Source organism: Hordeum vulgare, chromosome 4H (assembly GCF_904849725.1).
Source record: "Hordeum vulgare subsp. vulgare chromosome 4H, MorexV3_pseudomolecules_assembly, whole genome shotgun sequence".
Classification (NCBI taxonomy): domain Eukaryota; kingdom Viridiplantae; phylum Streptophyta; class Magnoliopsida; order Poales; family Poaceae; genus Hordeum; species Hordeum vulgare.
Window position 1 is genome coordinate 22073046 of NC_058521.1, and position 25906 is coordinate 22098951.

At 45.3% G+C, this 25906-nt stretch overlaps 2 protein-coding genes across 2 annotated transcripts; one reads left to right on the forward strand and one right to left on the reverse strand.

Annotated features, from left to right (window-relative positions):
* Positions 1-12075: 12075 nt before the first annotated feature.
* LOC123448759 (cyclin-dependent kinase inhibitor 1C-like) lies at positions 12076-12447 on the reverse strand. Its single transcript, XM_045125755.1, has one exon. The coding sequence runs from the start codon at positions 12445-12447 to the stop codon at positions 12076-12078; it is 372 nt and encodes a 123-aa protein (XP_044981690.1).
* An 8378-nt stretch (positions 12448-20825) lies between these two features.
* Positions 20826-23400, forward strand: LOC123451068 (L-type lectin-domain containing receptor kinase IX.1-like). The gene is made up of 3 exons (XM_045128080.1): positions 20826-21735; positions 21826-22372; positions 22478-23400. Exons 1-3 carry the CDS (start codon positions 20826-20828, stop codon positions 23100-23102), a joined length of 2082 nt encoding a protein of 693 aa, XP_044984015.1. The 3' UTR covers positions 23103-23400.
* The last annotated feature ends 2506 nt before the right edge of the window (positions 23401-25906 follow it).

A 25906-nucleotide genomic window follows, 5' to 3' on the forward strand; every position in this document is an offset into this window, starting at 1 on the left:
CTTCTGAATGTGTTCAAGGAAGAATGAGTTGGCTCATTTAGAATTGTAAGGTGAGAGTTCCTTAAATTAATTTCCCTTATGGCACATGTGGTGCACATAAAATCTGTTGATTTGGGAAAATTTGCAACTTGTTAAGTTGTGACCAATAGAATTGTCAATAATTTTCTAAACAACCCCAAACCTGGATTGTAAGGCTTAAAACCAAATATTTTGTAAGATTTAGAAAATTATTGTGTACACAACAAAACTGAGTATGAATTGATTCATACATGCAAAAATTATCAAATATACTGTCCAAAAAATAGGATATTGGACATTTATACTACATGTAGTAGTACGACTATAGGCAAACAATATTTTGGGAATAAACGGGATATTACATGAGGTCTCCCATATTACGGAAAAATGAGTTATGCAAACATATCATAGGCACAAACGAATTGATCATTCTTTTATTGCACTATATTTTTGGTTCTCCTTCTGATGAAGATTCGAGAACATCATTTACCAGAATAGTTTCTCGTCGTATGTTTGCAAATTTTCAAATACCACAATGAACTTATTTGCCTTTTAATAAACTCCTGGTGTGGTTTGACATATGTTTGAGGGTTTTGTAATCATAGGTACGATATTCATGTAACCACACATTTGACAAACTTGAGAGTTGTCTTTGTAATCTTTTTTTTAAATGATCAATTACTAATTAAAAGGTAATTATGTCATTGGTTGTCTTTATCCTCCACTTTACTTTGAATGCCTCATTGTTCTATTTTGTGACCACTGACATGCATAGTATTATCAATGCTAGCAAATATTTGAAGCACTCGTTGGGTGAATATGATGAGTTTAAGAAATAACATGTTTCTTTACCATGAAAATGGTAATACCATCATAAGGAGATGTAAAGTGTATCAAGGGCTTTTCAACCTAATCTGCATATGAAAATGTCAGATCATGAGATCTCAACTTCAAGTTGATTTTATAATTACCAAAATTGTAAGTTGCGATAGACTTGAGATCTTGAAAAATTATTGGGTGATCATTCCAAATGTGCTCGGGGCAGCATGTTTCTCTTAAGGGAAATATTCAAGGTGAAGAAATATTCATCCATTATGTACTTAGTTTGAGAACTAAGTGAAGTTGGTGAGAGATGAAATACATATGATCATACTTTAGCTATTAAGAGAATAGTCATGACACATATTCCGAAGGTGAGGTTATAGTAGCAATAATACCTGGGGTGGATACAACGACTGATGTCGTAAATCATCTTACAATAAATAATCTCACCTAACATGTACTTACTGTATTTGGAAATGTGAGCCATGCGTTACTTGAAAATGCTAATGCATTTATTTAATTTACTTCTAGGAGTAAGTGGCATCTATAAATAAATAATTTGTTTGAGAACAATCATGGTCAAGGTGATCCTTGGTGAACCTGGGTGTATCCTTCAATATAACACATGTGATTAAATTATTGCTAATGTTTTGGACTTCATTCTTGAGGAAGTGTATGACTTTAGAGTCACTCCCAAAACGTATAGATTTGCATGCTTAACATTGGTTAGTCACTATGAAATTATAACCACGATGTCCTGTGGACCTTGCGAAAGTGTTGAGACACTTAATCATTGTCATAAATTATGTGGTCCATCATGATGGATGGACGACACTATAATTAGAAATATTGTCATAGGCTTCATTGCCATGTATTTTATCAATGTAATAGAAGGTAATCACAAGTAAAAGCAAATATTTATGTAGTTCCCTATGACATATTCAAGCAAAAAGAGGCTTGAATAATTGATATTGGTAGATAATACCTTTCAACATGCAATAATCATGCATGAATTTACTATGATAGTAAATCATTTTAGTGAACAACAACAATTGCTTCAGAGGAGCAAATTTTAGTACGGCTCATGCCATATAGCCAATATGGTGTAGATCTCGCAGTAATAGAAAACATAGTCTGACTTTTGTCAGTAGATGTTCATAATTCTATTACCTTATGTTATGCTATTTTTTAAGAAAATCAATTTGAAGGTAGTCATGTGTCAGAATGACATGATGTATACCTTGCAGTAATAATGGTAGTCTGCAAAATTTTGAAGTAGATGTCAATATTACTTTATGATATATTAAGATAGTCACATCTAATATTAATATTTGGAAGAACACTTTAAGGTAATCATCTAGTTAATTGACAAGATGTAGACCTCACAGTAGTGATGAATAATCTGCGAATTATGCAATAGATGTCATCAATACCTTGTGATTCACAAATAATATTTTAGATGGTCTCATTAATTATGAGACTTTATAATTTATTTATTTATATATAGTTTTGCAAGATAGTCTCAATGCAAAACAAAAGTCGTTGCACTAGAAACATGTCATCGGGATAAACATGGCATAGATATAGATAGAGGTCTAAAACTTGACAAGTACTAATCACAGCTCTAGTAGTTGGACCTATCTCAGGAGTCCTGAATTTATAGGGTATAAAAACATGAAAGTACTAAAGTTGTACTAGTACTATGATTAATCTGCTAGGTGCCGATGGATACGTGCTACAAAGCAGCTACTATTAGTAATAAGTAGTACCACTGTACAAGAGTACTTAGGCAAGTACGATGGAGTACACAGCCTGTGCTGCCGAAGCCGAACGGATAAGGAGAGAAACCAGGAGCGACCGAGGAATCAATCCTCAATCCCGTGACTCAAAGGCGAAAGCTCCCATGGTCGCTCGGCTGCATCAGCGCCGGGAGGAGCACCCTCCAGGCCTCCACGCTCTTCCTCGTCGGAGCAGCCGCCGGGAGGCGGGTGCCGGGCGCGACGCCGTTGGAGGCGCCGTCGGAGGTGTTGTCGGCGAGTCCAAGCACGGCTGGGCTCCATGTGCCAGTACGGCCGGAGCGGCTACTCAACGGCTGCCTGGCCTCGATGACCTCCGCTTCCGGTGATGGAGTGGCCGGAGGAGGATGGTACGGCCCGTTCCCGTGAATCGGCCAGTAGGAAACGGCAAGCCTCGGGCGAGCGTGATGGAGCCGGGGACGCGGCCGGCGCAACCAGCGCCGATGAGGTTGTGGGCGGAGCCAGAGCGAGTGGAGCCAGGGCCGCAATGGTCGTCTTCTCTCTGTTGGAATCATGCCCTAAACGCAATAATAAATATAGTTGTTATTATAATTTATGTATCAAGATAATTGTTTTTATCCATGCTATAATTGTATTGAATGAAGACTTATATACATGTGTGCATACATAGATAAAACACTGTCCCTAGCAAGCCTCTAGTTGGCTAGCCAGTTGATCAAAGATAGTCAGTGTCTTCTGATTATGAACAAGGTGTTGTTGCTTGATAACTGGATCACGTCATTAGGAGAATCACGTTATGGACTAGACCCAAACTAATAGACGTAGCATTTTGATCGTGTCATTTTGTTGCTACTGTTTTCTGCGTGTCAAGTATTTGTTCCTATGACGATGAGATCATATAACTCACTGACACCGGAGGAATACTTTTTGTGTATCAAACGTCGCAACGTAACTCGGTGACTATAAAGATGCTTTACAGGTATCTCCGAAGGTGTTCGTTGAGTTAGTATGGATCGAGACTGAGATTTGTCACTCCGTGTGACGGAGAGGTATCTCGGGGCCCACTCGGTAATACAACATCACACACAAGCCTTGCAAGCAATGTGACTTAGTGTAAGTTGCGGGATCTTGTATTACGGAACGAGTAAAGAGACTTGCCGGTAACGAGATTGAAATAGGTATGCGGATACTGACGATCGAATCTCGGGCAAGTAACAAACCGAAGGGCAAAGGGAATGACATACGGGATTATATGAATCCTTGACACTGAGGTTCAAACGATAAGATCTTCGTAGAATATGTAGGATCCAATATGGGCATCCAGGTCCCGCTATTGGATATTGATCGAGGAGTCTCTCGGGTCATGTCTACATAGTTCTCGAACCCGCAGGGTCTGCACACTTAAGGTTCGACGTTGTTTTATGCGTATTTGAGTTATATGGTTGGTTACCAAATGTTGGTAGGAGTCCCGGATGAGATCACGGACGTCACGAGGGTTTCCGGAATGGTCCGGAAACGAAGATTGATATATAGGATGACCTCATTTGATTACCGGAAGGTTTTCGGAGTTACCGGGAATGTACCGGGAATGACGAATGGGTTCCGGGTGTTCACCGGGGGGGCAACCCACCCCGGGGAAGCCCATAGGCCTTAGGGGTGGCGCACCAGCCCTTAGTGGGCTGGTGGGATAGCCGAAGAAGGCCCTATGCGCCATAGGAAGAAAATCAAAGAGAAAAAAAAAGAGGAGGTGGGAAAAGTGGGAAGGACTCCTCCTTCCAAACCTAGTTGGACTCGGTTTGGAAGGGGAGGGTTCCCCCCTTTGGCTCGGCCGAACCCCTTTGGGGTCCTTGGACCCCAAGGCAAGGCTCCCCCTCTTCCCCCTATATATACGGAGGTTTTAGGGCTGATTTGAGACAACTTTGCCACGACAGCCCGACCACATATCTCCACGGTTTTACCTCTAGATCGCGTTTCTGCGGAGCTCGGGCGGAGCCCTGCCGAGACAAGATCATCACCAACCTCCGGAGCGCCGTCACGCTGTCGGAGAACTCCTTTACCTCGCCGTCTCTCTTGCTGGATCAACAAGGCCGAGATCATCGTCGAGTTGTACGTGTGCTGAACGCGGAGGTGCCGTCCGTTCGGCACTAGATCGTGGGACTGATCGTCGAACGGTTCGCGGGGCGGATCGAGGTACGTGAGGACGTTCCAATACATCAACCGCGTTCACTAACGCTTCTGCTGTACGGTCTACAAGGGTACGTAGATCAACCATCCCCTCTCGTAGATGGACATCACCATGATAGGTCTTCGTGCGCGTAGGAAAAATTTTGTTTCCCATGCGGCGTTCTTCAATAGTGGCATCATGAGCTAGGTTCATGCGTAGATGTCTTCTCGAGTAGAACACAAAAGTTTTTGTGGACGGTGATGTTTGTTTTGCTGCCCTCCTTAGTCTTTTCTTTATTCCGCGGTATTGTTGGATCGAAGCGGCTCGGACCGACATTACTCGTACGCTTACGAGAGACTGGTTTCATCGCTACGAGTAACTCCGTTGCTCAAAGATGACTGGCGGGTGTCAGTTTCTCCAACTTTAGTTGAATCGGATTTGACCGAGGAGGTCCTTGGATGAGGTTAAATAGCAACTCATATATCTCCGTTGTGGTGTTTGCGTAAGTAAGATGCGATCCTACTAGATACCCATGGTCACCACGTAAAACATGCAACAACAAAATTAGAGGACGTCTAACTTGTTTTTGCAGGGTATGCTTGTGATGTGATATGGCCAACGATGTGATGTGATATATTGGATGTATGAGATGATCATGTTGTAATAGATAATATCGACTTGCACGTCGAGTACGGCAACCGGCAGGAGCCATAGGGTTGTCTTTATACTAACGTTTGTGCTTGCAGATGCGTTTACTATTTTTCTAGGATGTAGCTTTAATAGTAATAGCATGAGTAGCACGACAACCCCGATGGCGACACGTTGATGGAGATCATGGTGTGGCGCCGGTGACAAGAAGATCGTGCCGGTGCTTTGGTGATGGAGATCAAGGAGCACGTGATGATGGTCATATCATGTCACTTATGAATTGCATGTGATGTTAATCCTTTTATGCACCTTATTTTGCTTAGAACGACGGTAGCATTATGAGGTGATCTCTCACTAAAATTTCAAGACCAAATTGTGTTCTCCCCGACTGTGCACCGTTGCTACAGTTCGTTGTTTCGAGACACCACGTGATGATCGGGTGTGATAGACTCAACGTTCACATACAACGGGTGCAAAATAGTTGCGCACGCGGAACACTCGGGTTAAGCTTGACGAGCCTAGCATGTGCAGACATGGCCTCGGAACACATGAAACCGAAAGGTCGATCATGAATCGTATAGATGATATGATTAGCATGGGATGCTTACCACTGAAACTATACTCAACTCACGTGATGATCGAACTTGAGCTAGTGTAAGTGGATCATGAACCACTCAAATGACTAGAGAGATGTACTTTTTGAGTGGGAGTTTAGCGAATAATTTGATTAAGTTAAACTCTAATTATCTTGAACGTAGTCTAAGTCCACTTTGAATATATTTGTGTTGTAGATCATGGCTCACGCGACAGTCACCCTGAATTTTAATACGTTCCTAGAGAAAGCTAAGTTGAAAGATGATGGAAGCAACTTTGTAGACTGGGCTCATAATCTTAAGCTAATCTTACAAGCTGGGAAGAAGGATTATGTCCTTAATGCTGCACTAGGAGATGAACCACCCGCTACGGCTGATCAGGATGTTAAGAACGCTTGGTTAGCACGTAAGGAGGACTACTCAGTAGTTTAATGTGCAGTCTTGTATGGCTTAGAACCGGGACTTCAACGTCGCTTTTAGCGTCATGGAGCATTTGAGATGTTCCGCGAGTTGAAGTTTATCTTTCAGAAGAACGCCCGGATCGAGAGGTATGAGACCTCCGATAAATTCTATGCTTGCAAGATGGAGGAGAACTCGTCTGTCAGTGAACATGTGCTCAAAATGTCTGGGTACTCAAACCGTCTAGCTGAGCTGGGGATTGAACTCCCGCAAGAAGCTATCACAGACAGAATCCTTCAATCACTGCCGCCAAGCTATAAAGGCTTTGTGTTGAACTACAACATGCAAGGGATGAACAAGTCTCCCGGCGAGTTGTTTGCGATGCTGAAAGTCGCAGAGTCTGAACTCCGTAAAGAGCATCAAGTGTTGATGGTGAATAAGACCACTAGTTTCAAGAGAAACGGCAAAGGCAAGAAGGGTAATTCAAAGAAGAGCGGCAAGCCTGTTGCCAATCCGACGAAGAAACCCAAAGCTGGACCTAAGCCTGAAACAGAGTGTTACTATTGCAAGGGTATGGGTCACTGGAAGCGCAATTGCCCCAAGTATCTGGCTGATAAGAAGGCGGCCAAAGAAAAATCAGGTATATTTGATATACATGTTATTGATGTGTACTTAACCGGCTCTCGTAGTAGCGTCTGGGTATTCGATACCGGTTCTGTTGCTCATATTTGCAACTCGAAACAGGAACTGCGGAATAGACGAAGGCTGGCGAAAGATGAAGTGACGATGCGCGTAGGAAATGGTTCCAAGGTTGATGCAATCGCCGTCGGCATAGTTTCACTTCAGTTACCATCAGGATTAGTTATGAACTTGAATCATTGTTATTTAGTGCCTGCGTTGAGCATGAACATTATATCTGGATCTTGTTTATTGCGAGACGGTTACTCTTTTAAGTCAGAGAATAATGGCTGTTCTATTTTTATGAGTAACATCTTTTATGGTCATGCACCCAATGTGAGAGGATTGTTCATATTGAATCTTGATAGTGATACACACATACATAACATTGAGACCAAAAGAGTTAGAGTTAACAATGATAGCGCCATATTTTTGTGGCACTGCCGCTTAGGTCATATTGGTGTAAAGCGCATGAAGAAACTCCATGCCGATGGACTTTTGGAGTCACTTGACTTTGATTCACTTGACACGTGCGAACCATGCCTCATGGGCAAGATGACTAGAACTCCGTTCTCCGGAACAATGGAGCGTGCAAGTGACTTGTTGGAAATCATACATACCGATGTGTGTGGTCCGATGAGCGTAGAGGCACGCGGCGGATATCGTTATTTTCTCACCTTCACTGACGATTTGAGTAGATATGGTTATGTCTACTTAAATGAAGCACAAGTCTGAAACATTTGAAAAGTTCAAGCAATTTCAGAGTGAAGTTGAAAATCATCATAACAAGAAGATCAAGTTCCTACGGTCTGATCGTGGGGGTGAATATCTGAGTTTCGAGTTTGGTGCTCACTTAAGACAATATGGAATTGTTTCACAGTTGACACCGCCTGGAACACCACAGCGTAATGGTGTGTCCAAACGTCGTAATCATACTTTATTAGAGATGGTGCGATCTATGATGTCTCTTACCGATTTGTCGTTATCATTTTGGGGTTATGCATTAGAAACAGTTGCATTCACTTTAAATAGGGCACCATCAAAATCCGTTGAGACGACACCATACGAACTGTGGTATGGCAAAAGGCCAAAGTTGTCGTTTCTTAAAGTTTGGGGATGTGATGCTTATGTCAAAAAGCTTCAGCCTGAAAAGCTGGAATCCAAAGCAGAAAAGTGCATCTTCATAGGTTACCCAAAAGAGACAGTTGGGTACACCTTCTATCTAAAATCCGGGGGCAAAGTGTTTGTTGCTAAAAACGGAGCTTTTCTCGAGAAGGAGTTTCTCTCGAGAGAATTGAGTGGGAGGAAGATAGAACTTGATGAGGTTGTCGAACCTCTCATCCCTCTAGATGGTGGCGCAGGGCAAGGGGAAACCTCTGTCATTGCGACGCCGGTTGAGGAGGAAGTTAATGATGATGATCATGAAACTCCGGTTCAAGTTTCTGTCGAACCACGCAGGTCGACGAGACCACGTGTTGCTCCAGAGTGGTACGGTAATCCCGTCATGTCAATCATGTTGTTAGACAACAATGAACCTGCAAATTATGAAGAAGCAATGGTGGGCCCAGATTCCAACAAATGGCTAGAAGCCATGAAGTCCGAGATAGGATCCATGTATGAGAACAAAGTGTGGACTTTGGAAGTACTACCTGAGGGCCGCAAGGCTATTCAGAACAAATGGATCTTTAAGAGGAAGACAGACGCTGACGGCAATGTGACCGTTTATAATGCTCGACTTGTGGCAAAGGGTTTTTCACAAGTTCAAGGAGTTGACTACGATGAGACATTCTCACCCATAGCGATGCTTAAGTCCGTTAGAATCATGTTAGCAATAGCTGCATTTTTCGATTATGAAATATGGCAGATGGATGTCAAAACGGCGTTCCTTAACGGTTTCCTTAAGGAAGAGTTGTATATGATGCAACCCGAAGGTTTTGTCGATCCTAAGAATGCTAACAAGGTGTGCAAGCTCCAGCGATCCATTTATGGACTGGTGCAAGCATCTCGGAGTTGGAACAAACGCTTTGATGAGGTGATCAAAGCATTTGGGTTTATACAAGTGGTTAGAGAATCTTGTATTTACAAGAAAGTGAGTGGGAGCTCTGTGGCGTTTCTAATATTATATGTGGATGACATATTGCTGATTGGAAACAACGTAGAGTTTTTGGAGAGCATAAAGGATTACTTGAATAAAAGTTTCTCTATGAAGGACCTAGGAGAAGCTGCTTACATTCTAGGAATTAAGATCTACAGGGATAGATCAAAACACCTGATAGGACTTTCACAAAGCACATACCTTGATAAAGTTTTGAAGAGGTTCAAAATGGAACAGTCCAAGAAAGGGTTCTTGCCAGTTTTACAAGGTACGAGATTGAGTAAGACTCAGTGCCCAGCAACTGATGAGGATAGAGAGCATATGAGCACCGTCCCCTATGCTTCAGCCATAGGTTCTATCATGTATGCAATGCTGTGCGCTAGACCGGACGTTAGCCTGGCCATAAGTATGGCAGGTAGGTTCCAGAGTAATCCAGGAGTGGATCACTGGACGGCGGTCAAGAATATCCTGAAGTACCTGAAAAGGACTAAGGAGATGTTTCTCATGTATGGAGGTGACGAAGAGCTCGCCGTAAAAGGTTACGTCGATGCAAGCTTTGACACAGATCCGGACGACTCTAAGTCACAAACCGGATACGTATTTATTCTTAATGGGGGGTGCGGTAAGCTGGTGCAGTTCCAAGCAGAGCGTCGTAGCAGATTCTACATGTGAAGCGGAGTACAAGGCTGCCTCGGAGGCGGCTAAGGAGGGTGTCGGGATGAAGCAGTTCATGACGGATCTTCGAGTGGTGCCAAGCGCACTAAATCCAATAACCTGTTCTGTGACAACACGGGTGCCATTGCCCTAGCAAAGGAACCACTGTTTCACATGAAGTCCAGACACATCAAACGACGCTTCAACCTCATCCGCGACTACGTCGAAGAGGAGGACGTGAATATATGCAAAGTGCACACCGATCTGAATGTAGCAGGCCCGCTGACTAAGCCTCTTTCACGGGCAAAGCATGATCAACACCAGAACTGTATGGGTGTTAGATTTATTACAATGTAATTCGCATGATGATGTGAGGGCTAGATTATTGACTCTAGTGCAAGTGAGAGACTGTTGGAATTATGCCCTAGAGGCAATAATAAATATAGTTATTATTATAATTCATGTATCAAGATAATCGTTTATTATCCATGCTATAATTGTATTGAATGAAGACTTATATACATGTGTGGATACATAGACAAAACACTGTCCCTAGCAAGCCTCTAGTTGGCTAGCCAGTTGATCAAAGATAGTCAGTGTCTTCTGATTATGAACAAGGTGTTGTTGCTTGATAACTGGATCACGTCATTAGGAGAATCACCTGATGGACTAGACCCAAACTAATAGACGTAGCATGTTGATCGTGTCATTTTGTTGCTACTGTTTTCTGCGTGTCAAGTATTTGTTCCTATGACCATGAGATCATATAACTCACTGACACCGGAGGAATACTTTGTGTGTATCAAACATCGCAACATAACTGGGTGACTATAAAGATGCTCTACAGGTATCTCCGAAGGTGTTCGTTGAGTTAGTATGGATCGAGACTGGGATTTGTCACTCCGTGTGACGGAGAGGTATCTCGGGGCCCACTCGGTAATACAACATCACACACAAGCCTTGCAAGCAATGTGACTTAGTGTAAGTTGCGGGATCTTGTATTACGGAACGAGTAAAGAGACTTGCCGGTAAACGAGATTGAAATAGGTATGCGGATACTGACGATCGAATCTCGGGCAAGTAACATACCGAAGGACAAAGGGAATGACATACGGGATTATATGAATCCTTGACACTGAGGTTCAAACGATAAGATCTTCGTAGAATATGTAGGATCCAATATGGGCATCCAGGTCCCGCTATTGGATATTGAGCGAGGAGTCTCTCGGGTCATGTCTACATAGTTCTCGAACCCGCAGGGTCCCCACACTTAAGGTTCGACATTGTTTTATGCGTATTTGAGTTATATGGTTGGTTACCGAATGTTGTTCGGAGTCCCGGATGAGATCACGGACGTCACGAGGGTTTCCGGAATGGTCCGGAAACGAAGATTGATATATAGGATGACCTCATTTGATTACCGGAAGGTTTTCGGAGTTACCAGGAATGTACCGGGAATGACGAATGGGTTCCGGGTGTTCACCGGGGGGGCAACCCACCCCGGGGAAGCCCATAGGCCTTGGGGGTGGCGCACCAGCCCTTAGTGGGCTGGTGGGACAGCCCAAGAAGGCCCTATGCGCCATAGGAAGAAAAGAAAAGAGAAAAGAAAAAAAAAGAGGAGGTGGGAAAAGGGGGAAGGACTCCTCCTTCCAAACCTAGTTGGACTCGGTTTGGAAGGGGAGGGTTCCCCCCTTTGGCTCGGCCGAACCCCTTTGGGGTCCTTGGACCCCAAGGCAAGGCTCCCCCTCTTCCCCCTATATATACGGAGGTTTTAGGGCTGATTTGAGACAACTTTGCCACGGCAGCCCGACCACATATCTCTACGGTTTTACCTCTAGATCGCGTTTCTGCGGAGCTCGGGCGGAGCCCTGCCGAGACAAGATCATCACCAACCTCCGGAGCGCCCTCGCGCTGCCGGAGAACTCTTCTACCTCTCCGTCTCTCTTGCTGGATCAAGAAGGCCGAGATCATCGTCGAGCTGTACGTGTACTGAACGCGGAGGTGCCGTCCGTTCGGCACTAGATCGTGGGACTGATCGCGGGACGGTTCGCAGGGTGGATCGAGGGACGTGAGGACGTTCCACTACATCAACCGCGTTCACTAACGCTTCTGTTGTACGGTCTACAAGGGTACGTAGATCAACCATCCCCTCTCGTAGATGGACATCACCATGATAGGTCTTCGTGCGCGTAGGAAATTTTTTGTTTCCCATGCGACGTTCCCCAACACTCTCCTCGGGCTCTGTCTTCACATCGACGTGCCGCCGCGGCCGCGAGCCAATTGCTGGTCTCCACCACCACCTGAGGCGGTCGGACTGCCGCGAGGAGCCGGGCCGGCTGCGGGCACGGGCGCTCCCGACACGCTCGTCCTCGTCTGAGGATTCTCCACGGAACAGGGTGCCCGGCGCGGCGCTGTTGGAGGCGCCGTTGGCGAGCCCGGGGACGGCTGGGCTCCAAGTCGCCACGCGTGCGGCGCGGCTGCTCGACGGAGGGCTGGTGAGCGGAACGCCGAGGGCCAGCAGCGGTGAACCTCCGCATGTGGCAAAGGCTGACGGGTGGCCGGTGTCGGGGACGGCAGACTCGGCGGCGCGATGGAGTCGCCCAGGACGAGCGCTACCATCGGCCCCGACAACTGCTAGGGTCGGATGCTGCAGCGGCGCTGGTTCCACCCTCTACACTGGAAACGACAAAGGTTGTGCACTTGCCGCTGGAGTGGCGGCGACGGACGTCGTCGCGATGAAGGCCAAGTCCGTTGAAATCGAATCGCTCTAGCCGGAGAGTCGTGCTGATAACGTATTAAAGTAAAACAAGATTGAATGGAAGTGAATGGACCAGCGGTCCTCTTTCTATTGATTCTCAAATATATATACATCTGGAAGAGGTGCGAAGAAGAGGTGTCTGTTCGGAGGCATCCCTCCAGAACAGGTGCCTGTTGGCAATAGACACAAAGAGGAGACACGACTGTTCGGGTTGGACATATCCCTTGAATTAATCTACTAATTAATTTCTAACAAAACTGAAGCAGATCGAGAGGAATCGCGCGTGCTTTGCTTGCAACCCCGGAAACAAACATTCTCCGGCTCTCGACAAAAGAAAAACTAGAAGAAGAACAAGAAGAAAAGGACACATTCATGATGATCTCTCTCTCTTACACTAGCAACTAATCTACTCGCAAGGAATGTTGGATGCGTCTGTTCGTCTCTTGGCCGCATCCCTCGCGCATCCGTCGTGACCACCACCGTCCACCGATCGTCTGTCTCCGGTCCGCAAGGGGCCAGCGACACAACTCTGCGCGTTGCGGTCATGGCTGGGAGGCCCGAGAGCAGGGCGACGCTAACAGGTAGACGAAGAAGTCCGGCTGTGGACGATGAGCTCGTCGCCGGAACCGCGTGGGGGACGCACCCCCTACCGGCGAGCTACAATCGCCGGAATCGTGTGGAGGCCGCAAGCCCTAGTGGTGCTACAGATTCGGAGCGTGTCCTGACGCGCCATGTCTCGTCGATGAACATGTGGTCGCCCATCCCGATCTAACTTTTACTCGCTCGTGCCACCTTTGTGGCGTTCTTCATCGCCTCCTGGCATCTTCACAAGGTGCAGTACATGCAACCTCACCACAGTCGCATAATTAAATTCTGAAGCAATTAGTGCATATGTTAATTACCTGCAGTTCATTTTATTCTCTCCTAATGCTGAATAGTTTTACTATGCAACCCATATATGGAAAATCCTAGGGGGTGTACCGTGTACGGGGCATATATTTGTTCCTTTGTATGTCTGTTTAACAATTTGGGAAGTTCTTGCAGTACGAAAATCTCGATAGTGGGGACACATTGTTGAAGGTGATGTGCTTAGCCTCACATGTACATTATTTGTTTTATCATTAAGTGTTCTATTTTCCACTTAATTTTACATGTGCCATCTCAGAAAAAGAAATCCATATCTACCCTACTTGAAGTTATTATGGAAAATTATTTAAGTAATTTTAGTCAGCTCAAAAGGCTCCAAGCATTTTTGTCTATTATTCCCTGACATGAAGACTGAGTTTTTCTTTGTTTAAGTTGCTTACCATTCGGTCTTGATGCTTGAACTATGTGAATATTGTCAGCTTAGTAAAACGATATGAACTTGTGTGCAATACATATAGTAGGTCAAAAACCCTACCATTGTATTTGCATGTACTTCTTGAGGCACAATTTATTGAAAACATGTTGGTGGTGAGTGGTCAACAAAAGTTATCAACATTTTGCATGGTGTTAATATTCTTGAATTTATTTTGGCTGCCTGCATAACTGAATAAATTTCCCTTCATATCCTTACTAAATTTTGTTTTCACGCGCATTTTATCTAGAAAATGGGCATGATGCAATCGGTGCTAAAGCCATGAGATGAGCCATAAACGATCAATCATCTCCTTTATTTGTAAGGTGTGCTATGGATGATAGCAAAATGAAATCTTTATGCCGGCAAGAAAAGCCACCTTGCGAGTGGAGAAACACATCTTCATTCGACCTGCTAGAGATGGGTGGAGCTGAAATGAAAATAAGGTGTAGTACATTTAATGTTATTTTAGGACCATTATAGAATATGCAGTGTATTTTTTTTACTGGTTTCGAACAATTGTATGGAAGTTGTATTATTCATACAATGTATATGTAAATATTGGCACCTTATCACTAACATCTTTGGTCTGCTGGTGCTGCTAGGCACACACCGAGCCTGCTCTATGGAATGAGTATGAAGAGTGCAATGGGGCTGATGTTAATGCATAGAGGCAAACATATTCAATCAATTCCTGGTGTTTACTTCTCATAGTTGCATGTCAGGTAATAGAACAAACACTTTTCTCTGCCTCGTCACCCTAGATTAATTGTGTCATTATTTATTTTCTATGCTGAAAAGCAATCAAAACACACACTCTAATGTCTACTCAAAAGTATCATGTATCTTCATATTAAATTCCTATGTTCATAATATATTTTAAGCAAATGGGTAATGCTGAGGTCTTGGGTGATACTTCACGGTACCTTGTGTTCTTTACTACCCAAATATCTTTTTTTCTGACATGCATACAGAATTGAATGGGCCTTTTGATTCATTTTGTAGAATAGTGGGTGCAACTCCAAAGAACAAGTCATCGAAACTAGGAGAGAGAGTGAGAGAGAGGGATGGATAGGGATAGAGATAGTAACTTTCTATTCCTGAAGGGGAGACGGAGGGATAGGGAGAGTGTGTGTTACTTCAATGAACAGACTGCCAAAACTAAGAGAGGGAGAGATTCATTTTGTATAGTGGTAACAGCTTTGAAGAACAAGTTGTAGAGGGATGGAGAGAGGTGGTAAAATGAAGTCAGAAATTTTCGCCTCGTGTGCATGAGATCGTTTGTTAGACACAATTAGTGTTTGACACACTAGAACATGAGAACAAGCATGCTCCCGTTGCAATGCACGACCATCCTTTGAAACTGATTGTAGCCATGGACACACACCTTGTTATCAATGTCATTTGTTCTAATTTTTTGGTTTACTATTTCAATAATATGGTTTATCGGATGTTAAGAAGAGACAACACATTGTGTATTGGAGATAATTTGAGAGGTAAGAAGAATGATAACATGGGAAGACAAATACAATGCCATGTCTTGTTCAAGGTTGAGCATCCAAGGAGGCACTTGGCTAGAGACAATTTGAGAGGTAAGAAAATTAGAACTTGGGGAGGATAAATACAATGCTTTGTCTTCTTTAGGGTTGTGCATTTGAGAAGGAGGCGCTTGAAATGTAGAAAAAAATTGAATGAGATGTGAAGCGAGAATGGGTCAACCTTTTTGGGATGGAGTCTTAAACACGGGGGGAGGGGAACGAAGCGGGCCGGTTGGCGGGGGACTCGTCTTTGGCAGTCCATGAGGAAATACGGTGTGAAGGAGAGAGGGCGCCATGACAAAGACGAGGTATGATTCATTCGGTTTTAAAGAAGAGGGCTCCAGGAAAAAATGTCTCGCTACCACACGTAGCCGAGCGGGAAGAGGTGGAGATGGCAAGAAAAGGGAATGATGCGTTGTGGGGTGGGTTTTTGTGTTGGGCCCATGTGTTGAAGATCACATGAATGATAGTCCGTACAACCACATTTCCCCCCTCATATGATCTTGATTAGGGGGAGCTCAGACTATTTAGACTCTTGAATTTTGGCACTCGGCACCCTCACATGCCCGAACGTACGAGGAAGAAATAAGCTTCAACCTTAGAGATGATTTTAATCGTTTATTGGTTCATATAGAAATAGGCTTCAACATGAGAGACAATCTTAATCATTTGTTTGATTCATTTATATGTATTGTAACCCGTAGCAACACACGATCATTCTTTTAGTCTATTATCCCTATAAAAGGAAGAGAAGACATATCCAATTTCAAATCTGGAGCGTCTAAGCAGGTAATAAACGGTCTAACTATGTCGTTAACGAAACTGATCGATCACTAACAAAAACGCCCCACCCCGCTGCTAACGAAAAATGATCAATCGTCGCTAATACCCCTGGTATCGATTATACATTGGGAACGGGGATCGCTTGCGCAGCCACTCGTAGTCGCCTAGCACCGCCCGCCCCGCGCAGCCGCCGCCCGCTCGCCCATTCGCCAAGCGCCGTCGTCGTCGACTCCATCGTGTGGCCACCCCACTCTCGTCCATCCCCAATTTCTGTTTTACATTTCTATTCGAAATTGGTCTTTCATATTTTTCGACAGGTCGACCGGCGGGGACTGCTTGCTTGCTTGCTTGGTAGGTAACGAGGCAGTGTTCATGTAGAAATTCCTCTGTGTGGAAAAGTTGTCGTCGTGGCCTCCGCTCACCGTCCAATGAAGTGGAAGGAATTGCATCATGTTAGGTTGATCTCTCTCGCGTGGGCCCAACGGCCCACCGGACCCTTGATCCATGCGCCCTGATCGGGGGCGCCCAACCCATTATGGTTGGTGGGCCCCTGTGACCCGTGCTATATTAACACGGGTGGGGGCCGGGGCACGAGCCACGAGGTTGACCGTCGCCACTTTCCCCACCTACACGACCTACCAATCTAGGGTTAGCGCGGTGCTCACGGGAAGCACTACCGCCACCACATCTCTCTCTGTCGTCGGCACCGTCACCACCTCACCGATGGACGCGACGCGAGCTCCTCAAGTGCAGGACAAGGTAATCTCACCGTCTCTACTACCGGAATCCTAGCCTACACGATCTACTGTCCCTATCAATTGTATCAGCCGAGGTAGGTGTATTGGATTTTCGGTAGCAAAAGAGAGAAATCTCCAAGCCCCAAAGAACCCTAGCACGGCAAAGAAAACTGGAGAGAGCCTCGGACCTCGCCGGCAAAGAGCGCCGCCGCAAGGCCGCGCCGGCCCTCTTGATCTCGACGCGCATCGGCAAGTCGAGGCATCGGAAGAAGGTACAACCCCTCACGGGGCACAGAAAAGTTTACAGGACACGCTGGTCACAGTGGGTTAGAGAAATAGAAACAGATCGGATCGAATCCGGGAAAAAAAGACGGACGGATCCATCACCAAACCGCTCGACGGCGGCGCGCTCACCGCAAGGAGGACGCGCAGTCGGGGAGGGGGATGGCAACGGAGCAATGAAGACAAAGAAAAGAAGAAGTCTACTCCCTCCGGGGGGCAAAGGAGGGAGACCCCGCTCAGCCGCCAGGGAGAAAACAATAGTGCTTGTGACCACGGTTGCAAGGATTGTTTACCTTACGCATAGTTCGTTAATGCAGTTGTCCGTTGCTTTGAGTTTACACTTTGGGTGGGGCTCGCAACTTAATACCGGCGAAATGTTCTGGATAAATATCTTAAGGTGGATGATTAGTAAGTAGATGTTGATTAATAAATGCTCTACTTGTCTTGGCGAACTGCTCATTACTATTGAACCTCTAACTATCAAGTAGCATGATTAGCATTGTAGTGCGTTCATAATTCTGTCATTTGCCCAACTGTGATTTGTTTACCCAAGCATAGTTGTTTATCGTCTTTTGGGAGAAAGACATCACTAGTAAACGTCATGTGACTCCGGTCCATATCACCATCATTGTTTACACCTCCATCATTTACCGTTTTCATTTACTTTTCCGTTGCAATCACTATTACTTTTTCCGCTGGTGTTTTGATCCTTTGCAAACTACAAGGCCGGAGAGATTGACAACCTCTCTGTATTCATTGGGAGCAAAGTTATTTTTGTGTGTGCAGGTCCACGTCTTCTGCTAGACAGGGGCAGCGGACACCTACTTGTTGATCCTAGGAGTCCTACTGGTTCAATAAACCTTACAGTCTCCGTGTGAGGGAAAACTTGTTGCTGCATACATCTCAACATTCCACTTGGGGTAACCAACGAGGAGCGAGGAGTATATACATCATCTCGTCATCAGCGTCTCATCAAAGAAACATCTCTGCTCCGCATAGTACTCTTTTAACTCTCTCTCTTCTCCACTACTGCCGCCTTTTCGCAACGCTCTTCCGTGTACAAACTTTCCCATGCACGACGACCTCTTTCACGAATCTCAGTCACCGCCCAAGTCGGCATCTTCATGTCAATCCAACGATAGTACATGCACACAGACGGAGGGGACTACAACAAAAATAAGAATGTAAATATAAAACCAACAATAATACCAATAACGTGTCTATTCTTGATGGGTGAAGCATATCAGAGGCTTGTCATATGGTGAACTAGCTACGGGTGGATCTTTCTCATAATTGGCGCACATGAAGAACTTCATACCCAACCAATCCGAAAAATCCGTCATCTCCTTCACCTTGCAAACATTGTCACACCAACAGCGCGGGACTTCCGCCCTTGAAGACAAACTCACACACTTCATTTTCCTAAGCCTAATGCTTTGATCCGATCAAGGCAAACTCATACTAACTATAAAAAATGTGACACACTTAGCACGCTGGTATTTTCAAGTGTGCCTGGACGATGGACGAAGATAGTTTCAATGCCTTGTTTTATAGGCTCAGACGGATGTGAAGGCGGGAAAATAGGACGCAAATAGTGAAAATTTTAGACCAAAATCACGCAGCGGAATAATGCGTATAGTCAGCCTCGAAATCAGCATCACCAGCCACGGAATCAGCGTTGCAAGCGTCCCTTTCGACACGTGCACGCGGACAGGGCCTGCCGCTTGGCGCAGTGGCGACAAGGCCCACCCCCTGTCGCATCGGTCGTGAGGCCTGGCAGCAACGGGAAACCGGCCGACTGCCTGGTGTTTTGGCGGCAGGTGCCGACCGCCTCGAGTCGTGGCGACAGGTGATACGTGTTACGTGACGCGTTGCCATCAGCTAGAAGGGGTTCTTTTTTAATAAATTACACCGTAGGTGATCCTTTCTGACAATTGTGTTCGGGAGAGGTTCTTTTACACAAAAAATCTACAGGAAGGTATGGGCTATGTGTGAACGTGAATCAGATGGTTCAAACTTACAGTCAAGACGTGCTTATGATGACAAGGTCCGGCTTAAGAAAACTAGCAACCACAAATGTCATGTGACGATCGACGTCAAAAAAATAACAATCTCTTCCCTTTTTTAATACAGTATACGCATACATTCATCTCTATAAACAAATACACATTTATCTTGTTCCTATGAGCATTTTATTCATCTTGTTCCTATGAGTATTTTTTAGAGACGGAGTCTATTAAGTTATTATAGACGCCTCGTCGTCCATGGGAACGTCCTTTTTCATTTAAAACGTATCACCGGAAATTCTGAAATAAATTCAGAAATAATGCAACATCAGATTTGAACTCAGATGGGTTGGGGATATCACTGTCCCTCTAACCATCCAACCACATGTTGGTTTGCTCCTCTTCTTTTCCCAAAAGATAACGCCCACACGTGTGGCATGTTTACACTTCCTCACACGCGTCGATCCACGTTTATTCTGTTTTGCATGAATCCTAAAGGAATCTGTTAGAATTTCAGTGTCACATAGGCATCATCACGTGTGTGGGCGTTAGAGTGTCCGCCCACACGACCCGCAGAGCGTAGTTGCCAGTTGCGTCGTGTGGAAGAACCAGTTTCTGCCCACACAGTCACCACCTAGTCCACGTGCGTGTGGACGAACTTCACTTCGCCCACACGACGCTCGTACGTTGCTAGATGGCAACTGCAATTACGCATACGTGACAACTAGGTAAACGCACATGGCAACCATGATTCGTTGCTAGATGGCAACTGTAGTTGCGCGTATATGGCAACCAGATGAACACACATGACAACTATGATTAACCATACATGACAACTATGATTGGACGACACGTGGCAACTAGGTAAATACACATGGCAATTGTCCGTGGATAACTAAAGTGTCATCACGCCGGTAACTATAGCCATCTCCGGGGTAACTAAAGTGTCATTCCGCGGATAACTAACATAGCTGCACCATGATGTGTGGACAGATTTGCATCGTGCCACATGCGTGGGTGGGAATGAATAGTACTTGCTAGACGTGTGACACGAATTAGCTGCGCTCATACGTGTGGCAGTTTTAATGTTCGTCCACACATGATTCATATGGGCTGCCTCCTACGTATGACACACACGATGTGTGAACGAATGTCTAATATGTCACATTTATGATAAATATCGGGACCCTTTCTTTTATATATACAGTATAACAACAATCATTTCTGGATAGAACGGGCCGGCCGGGGCCGGCAGGTTCTCTATGACCAGTCTAGCTAGACTCCAGACTCCACACGTTGAAACGTTCGGCCAAACATAAGGTTCTGAATGGATTTGTGGTGTTGTCTGTGACAAGGAAATGCTCCTGCAGGCTCCATAGACCATCTTCTTGTCCCTCACACACGTTGTAGGCTTCGTATATATCCCTGTCTGTGGTCACATCGTTTGAATCAGTGTTCAACTGCAGTGCAATGACGATCTAGTTACACTACTACATATACCTATGCGTCGTGCCTTGACTGTACAGCTAGCTAGCTTGGCGTGGATCAATGGTTATGGCAACTGCTCCACGGCGCCTTCTCCTGCTTCTGGTCGCCGTTGTCATGTCCTCCTCCTGCGTCGGCGTCGCTGTAGCAGAGGGGCAGACGTACTGGCCGTTCAATCCTTACTGCTCGACCACGGGCAACTACAGCGGGGATAGCCAGTACCGGCTAAATCTTCTGGGCCTCGTGACCGGCCTCCCGGCGCGTGCCCTCAACAACAGTTTCTACTACGACGGCACGGCCGGCAAATCGCCGGACGAGGTGTTCAGCCTCATGGCGTGCTACGCCGACCGCAGCTGGAACCAGTGCCGCGACTGCCTCTCCGCCGCGGCCAACGGGATACAGCAGTCGTGCCCGTTCGGCCGGCAGATGAAGGGCGCCTACGACGCGTGCCTTCTCCGCTACTCCAACGAGTCCTTCGTCTCCGTCGCCGACCTCACCGTCGCCTTCTACTCGTGGGACTACGCCAAGAGGGACTATCCGGCCAGCATGAGCGACACGAGGTGGCATCTGCTCACCCGGCTAGCGGCGGAGGCCGCGCGTTCGCCGCTGCGGCTCGCCAACGGGAGCGTGCCATACGCGGTCACCTCGCAGTCGCCGACGACGACCATGCACGGTATGGTGCAGTGCACGAGGGACCTGAACGCGAGCGAGTGCATCAGGTGCCTTACCGCATTCGTGTCAAACCTCTCGTCTGTGTTCTCTCGCAACACCGGTGGTTTGATAAAGGGCTACAGCTGCTACGCCATATACAACATCGGCGACGGCGACTTCCTCCGTGTCACTCTTCCACCGCCATCCAATATCTCACCAGGTGCACAGCCACCGCCGTCCAATATCTCACCAGGTGCACAGCCACCGCCGTCCAATATCTCACCAGGTGCACAGCCACCGCCGTCCAATCTCCGACCAGGAGCAGGAGGTCAGTAACTTTAGTAGTAGTACTATCACTTCCTTTTCTGATATTTTTTCACTGGTTCTCATTGATGGTAATGTGGTGTTTTTTCATCAGATACTCCGCCATTTGCTGCTGACCAGACTAGCAGCAGGACGCCGCTGGTGGCCGTGGTGTCTGCCGGTGTGGTCGTCGTGTTCTTCATCTCATCGAGTATCTTGGTTTGTTTCCTTTTGCGCTGTCGTAGGCGAAATCGCATGGCGAGACAAGTAGATACTTTTGACGACGATCCATTGGGAGATGAGTTCGAGAGAGGGGCCGGGCCCAAGCGGTTTCGCTATAGTGATCTTGCCATCGCCACCAGCAACTTCTCGGACGAGAAGAAGCTCGGTGAAGGTGGCTTCGGCTCTGTGTACAAAGGATTCTTGAAGGAGCTTAAAATTGAGGTGGCTATAAAAAGAGTGTCCAAGACCTCCAAGCAGGGGAGGAAGGAGTACATCTCAGAGGTGAAGATCATAAGCCGGCTGAGACATCGAAACCTCGTACAGCTCATTGGCTGGTGCCATGGCGGGGGCGAGCTCTTGCTTGTCTACGATCTCATGCCCCACGGCAGCCTGGACACTCACCTTTACAGTTCAAACGCCACATTATCGTGGCCACTCAGGTGCGTATAACATACCTACCAGTATGTGTAACCATCTCCGGCATCTAGCTTGTCTCTCCAAACTAATACTATGTTTTAGCTTATTTTGTTTTATGTTGTTTTTAGGTATGAGATCGTGCTGGGGTTAGGGTCGGCGCTTCTGTACCTGCATCAAGATTGGGAGCAATGTGTTCTGCACCGTGACATCAAGCCAAGCAACATCATGTTAGACGCGTCCTTCTGTGCCAAACTAGGAGATTTTGGGCTCGCGCGGCTTGTCGACCACGGCCGAGGACCATACACAACGGGTCTTGCAGGAACAATGGGCTACATGGACCCTGAGTGCGTGGTCACCGGAAGGACCAGCGCCGAGTCTGATGTCTACAGCTTCGGCGTCGTCATGCTCGAGATCGCATGCGGCAAGCGGCCCGCGGTTTCTCGTGGACGAGAGGATGTCATCCATCTAGTGCAATGGGTCTGGGATTCATGGGAAAACGGAAGGACCCTTGACGCGGCCGATGCGCAGCTCAACCTGGAGTTCGACCACCGGGAGATGGAGTGCGTGATGGTGGTCGGGCTCTGGTGCGCGCACCCTGACCGGAGCCTGAGGCCGTCCATCAAACAAGCGGTCAGCGTGCTACGATTTGAGGCGCCTCTCCCAAGCCTTCCGGCGAAGATGCCCGTCGCGACATTCACGACGGCAATTGATTCTTCATTAGTTTCTGCATCTCAGCTTTCAGCCGGGAGATAACAGATTATGCATCATTGTTTGGAAAGAGTAAAACGTGTGACGAGATCAACGAAACACAAGAGACACGGATTTTTACGTGGAAATCCTTGCGTGAGAAAAATCACGGACGCACGAAGGCGCAATCACTATAAGGATAGAGTATTACAAGCACGAGACGACAAACCGTCTTTATGTGCGACTATATAGAGTATATATGAGGAGCAATACAGAAGATTTTTAAAGGACAAGTAAACAAGTTGTACTTGTACGCGTCGGTACCAACGCAAAAGCCCACACTGCTTGTACCCAATACGGTAGAATTTGGATCATAATTTAACAATATCCACCTTGAGTCCAATTACCTTCAGTAGTCGAAAAAGTAAATAACTCCTTCCAAATCAGAATAAACACATTGTGCGTCAAAGTCCATAGGACTAGTGAGAAATACCAACTAAGCCTGAGCAAAGCTTAAACTTATTGGTAGGAACTGGCTTTGTCGTCATATCAACAGATTATCATGTGTACTTATCTTGCATACCTTCAAATCACCTTCAGCAACAACATCTTGAATATAGTGATATCTCACGTCAATGTGCTTTGTTCTCTCAAGATATATTGGATTGTTTGTAAGATATATAGCACTTTGACTATCAGAAGATATGGTAGGGCAAGATGAATCTCCAAAAGCTCGGCGTACAAACCTCTCAACCAGATAGCTTCTTTGCATGCCTCAGAAATGGTCATATACTTGGCATCGGTAGTGGAACAAGCTACAATAGACTGCAAAGTTGCTCTACAACTCACAGCACAACCATCAATGGTGAAAACATAACCTGTGAGTGATCTTCTCTTATCCAAATCACCAGCAAAATCAGAATCAACAAAACCAACAAGTCCATCTCCAGTTTTTCCAAACTGTAATTAAAAGTACCTCGCAGGTATCTGAAAATCGACTGAACTGCTTTCCAATGATCTTTTCGAGGATTGGCCATGTATCTACTAACAACACTCAGTGCATAAGATAAATCAGGACGAGAACAAACCATGGCATAAATAAGTGAACCAACTGCACTTGAATAGGGAACTCTAGACATCCACTCAATATCGGAATCTGACTTAGGACATAAGGCTGATGATTATTTAAAGTGTGGAGCTAACGGAGTACTTACTGGCTTGGCATTATGCATATTAAAACGATGAAGAACTTTATCAATATACCCCTTCTGACTTAGATATAATTTTCCAGACGATCTATCTCTGGATATTTCCATGCCAAGTATTTTCTTTGCTACACCCAAATCCTTCATCTAAAATTCTTACTCAATTGCTTCTTTAGTTCATTAATCTCTAACATGCTCTTTGCGGCAATTAACATATCATCAACATAAAGGAGCAAATAAATAGTTGAACCATTAACAATTTTCAAATAAACACAACTATCATAATTAGACTATTTGAAACCTTGTGAGAGCATAAAGGTGTCAAATCTCTTGTACCACTCTCGAGGGGATTGCTTAAATCCATAAAGAGATTTCTTTAACTTACAAACAAGCTTTTCTTTTCCAGAAATAACAAAACCTTCAGGTTGTTCCATATAAATATCCTCTCCTAATTCTCGATGTAAGAATGCAGTTTTAACATCCAATTGTTCAAGCTCAAAATCGTTCATGGCAACAATACTAAGTAAAGTGTGAATAGAGCTATGCTTCACGACATGAGAAAAGACTTCGTTACAGTCAATACCTGGAATTTGGCTATAACCTTTAGCAACTAACCTTGCTTTATATCTTGTCTCATCATTAGGAGAAACACCTTCCTTTATTTTGAAACCCACTTGCAACGAATATGTTTCTTCTCTCTAGGTAATCTTACTAAATCCCAAGTGTCATTCTTTTCAAGTGATTCCATCTCATCATGCATAGCAGTCATCCACTTATTACTATTACCAGAAATCATAGCCTCGGGATATGAAGAAGGCTAAACATTACCTTAAATTTCTTCTGCGACAGATAAAGCAAAAGAAACAATATTGCACTCTTCAATTAACCTTTCAGATGCATTAATACCCCGCCTAACTATGTCACGTGTGAGATTCCAACCGGGTGGAACAATAGGCTGATTTGGAGTGACATGTTCATCATCAAAGCCGGGATCTTCATGTGCATCAACATTTTCCTTATGAGAAGTATCCCTTGAATCGATAACATGCTCCACCTGAACAACATGTTGTTGAACAGTAGGCTGTTGTTCACTCTCACCAGGAACATTAGTAGATGGAACATCATGTAACATAGCAGATTCATTGAAGATAACATTTCTGCTAATAACAACCGTCTCTGTCTCAGGATTCCACAATTTAAAACCTTTAACAGGAGACTTATAACCAAGAAAGATGCGCTTAACAACCCTAGGCTCCAACTTTCCATTATCTACATGAGCATAAGAAGTGCAACCAAAAACTCTCAATTGTGAATAATCAGCAGGTGAACCAGACCATGCCTCAATTGGAATTTGCTTATTAAGAGCAATAGATGGTGAACGGTTAATGAGATAACAAGCAGTGGAAGCGGCCTCAGCCCAAAAACGCCTATGCAAACCTGCATTGGACAACATGCAAGGGGCTCTGGAAATAATGGTCATGTTCATACGCTCAGCAACACCATTTTGTTGAGGAGTATAAGGAACGGTGTAGTGTGTGACAATTCCTTCACACTTGCAATAATTCCCAAATTGCTTAGAACAGAATTCCATACCATTATCAGTGCGAAGTATTTTTACATTCTTTTCAGTTTGCCTCTCAATCATAATCTTCCACTCCTTGAAAG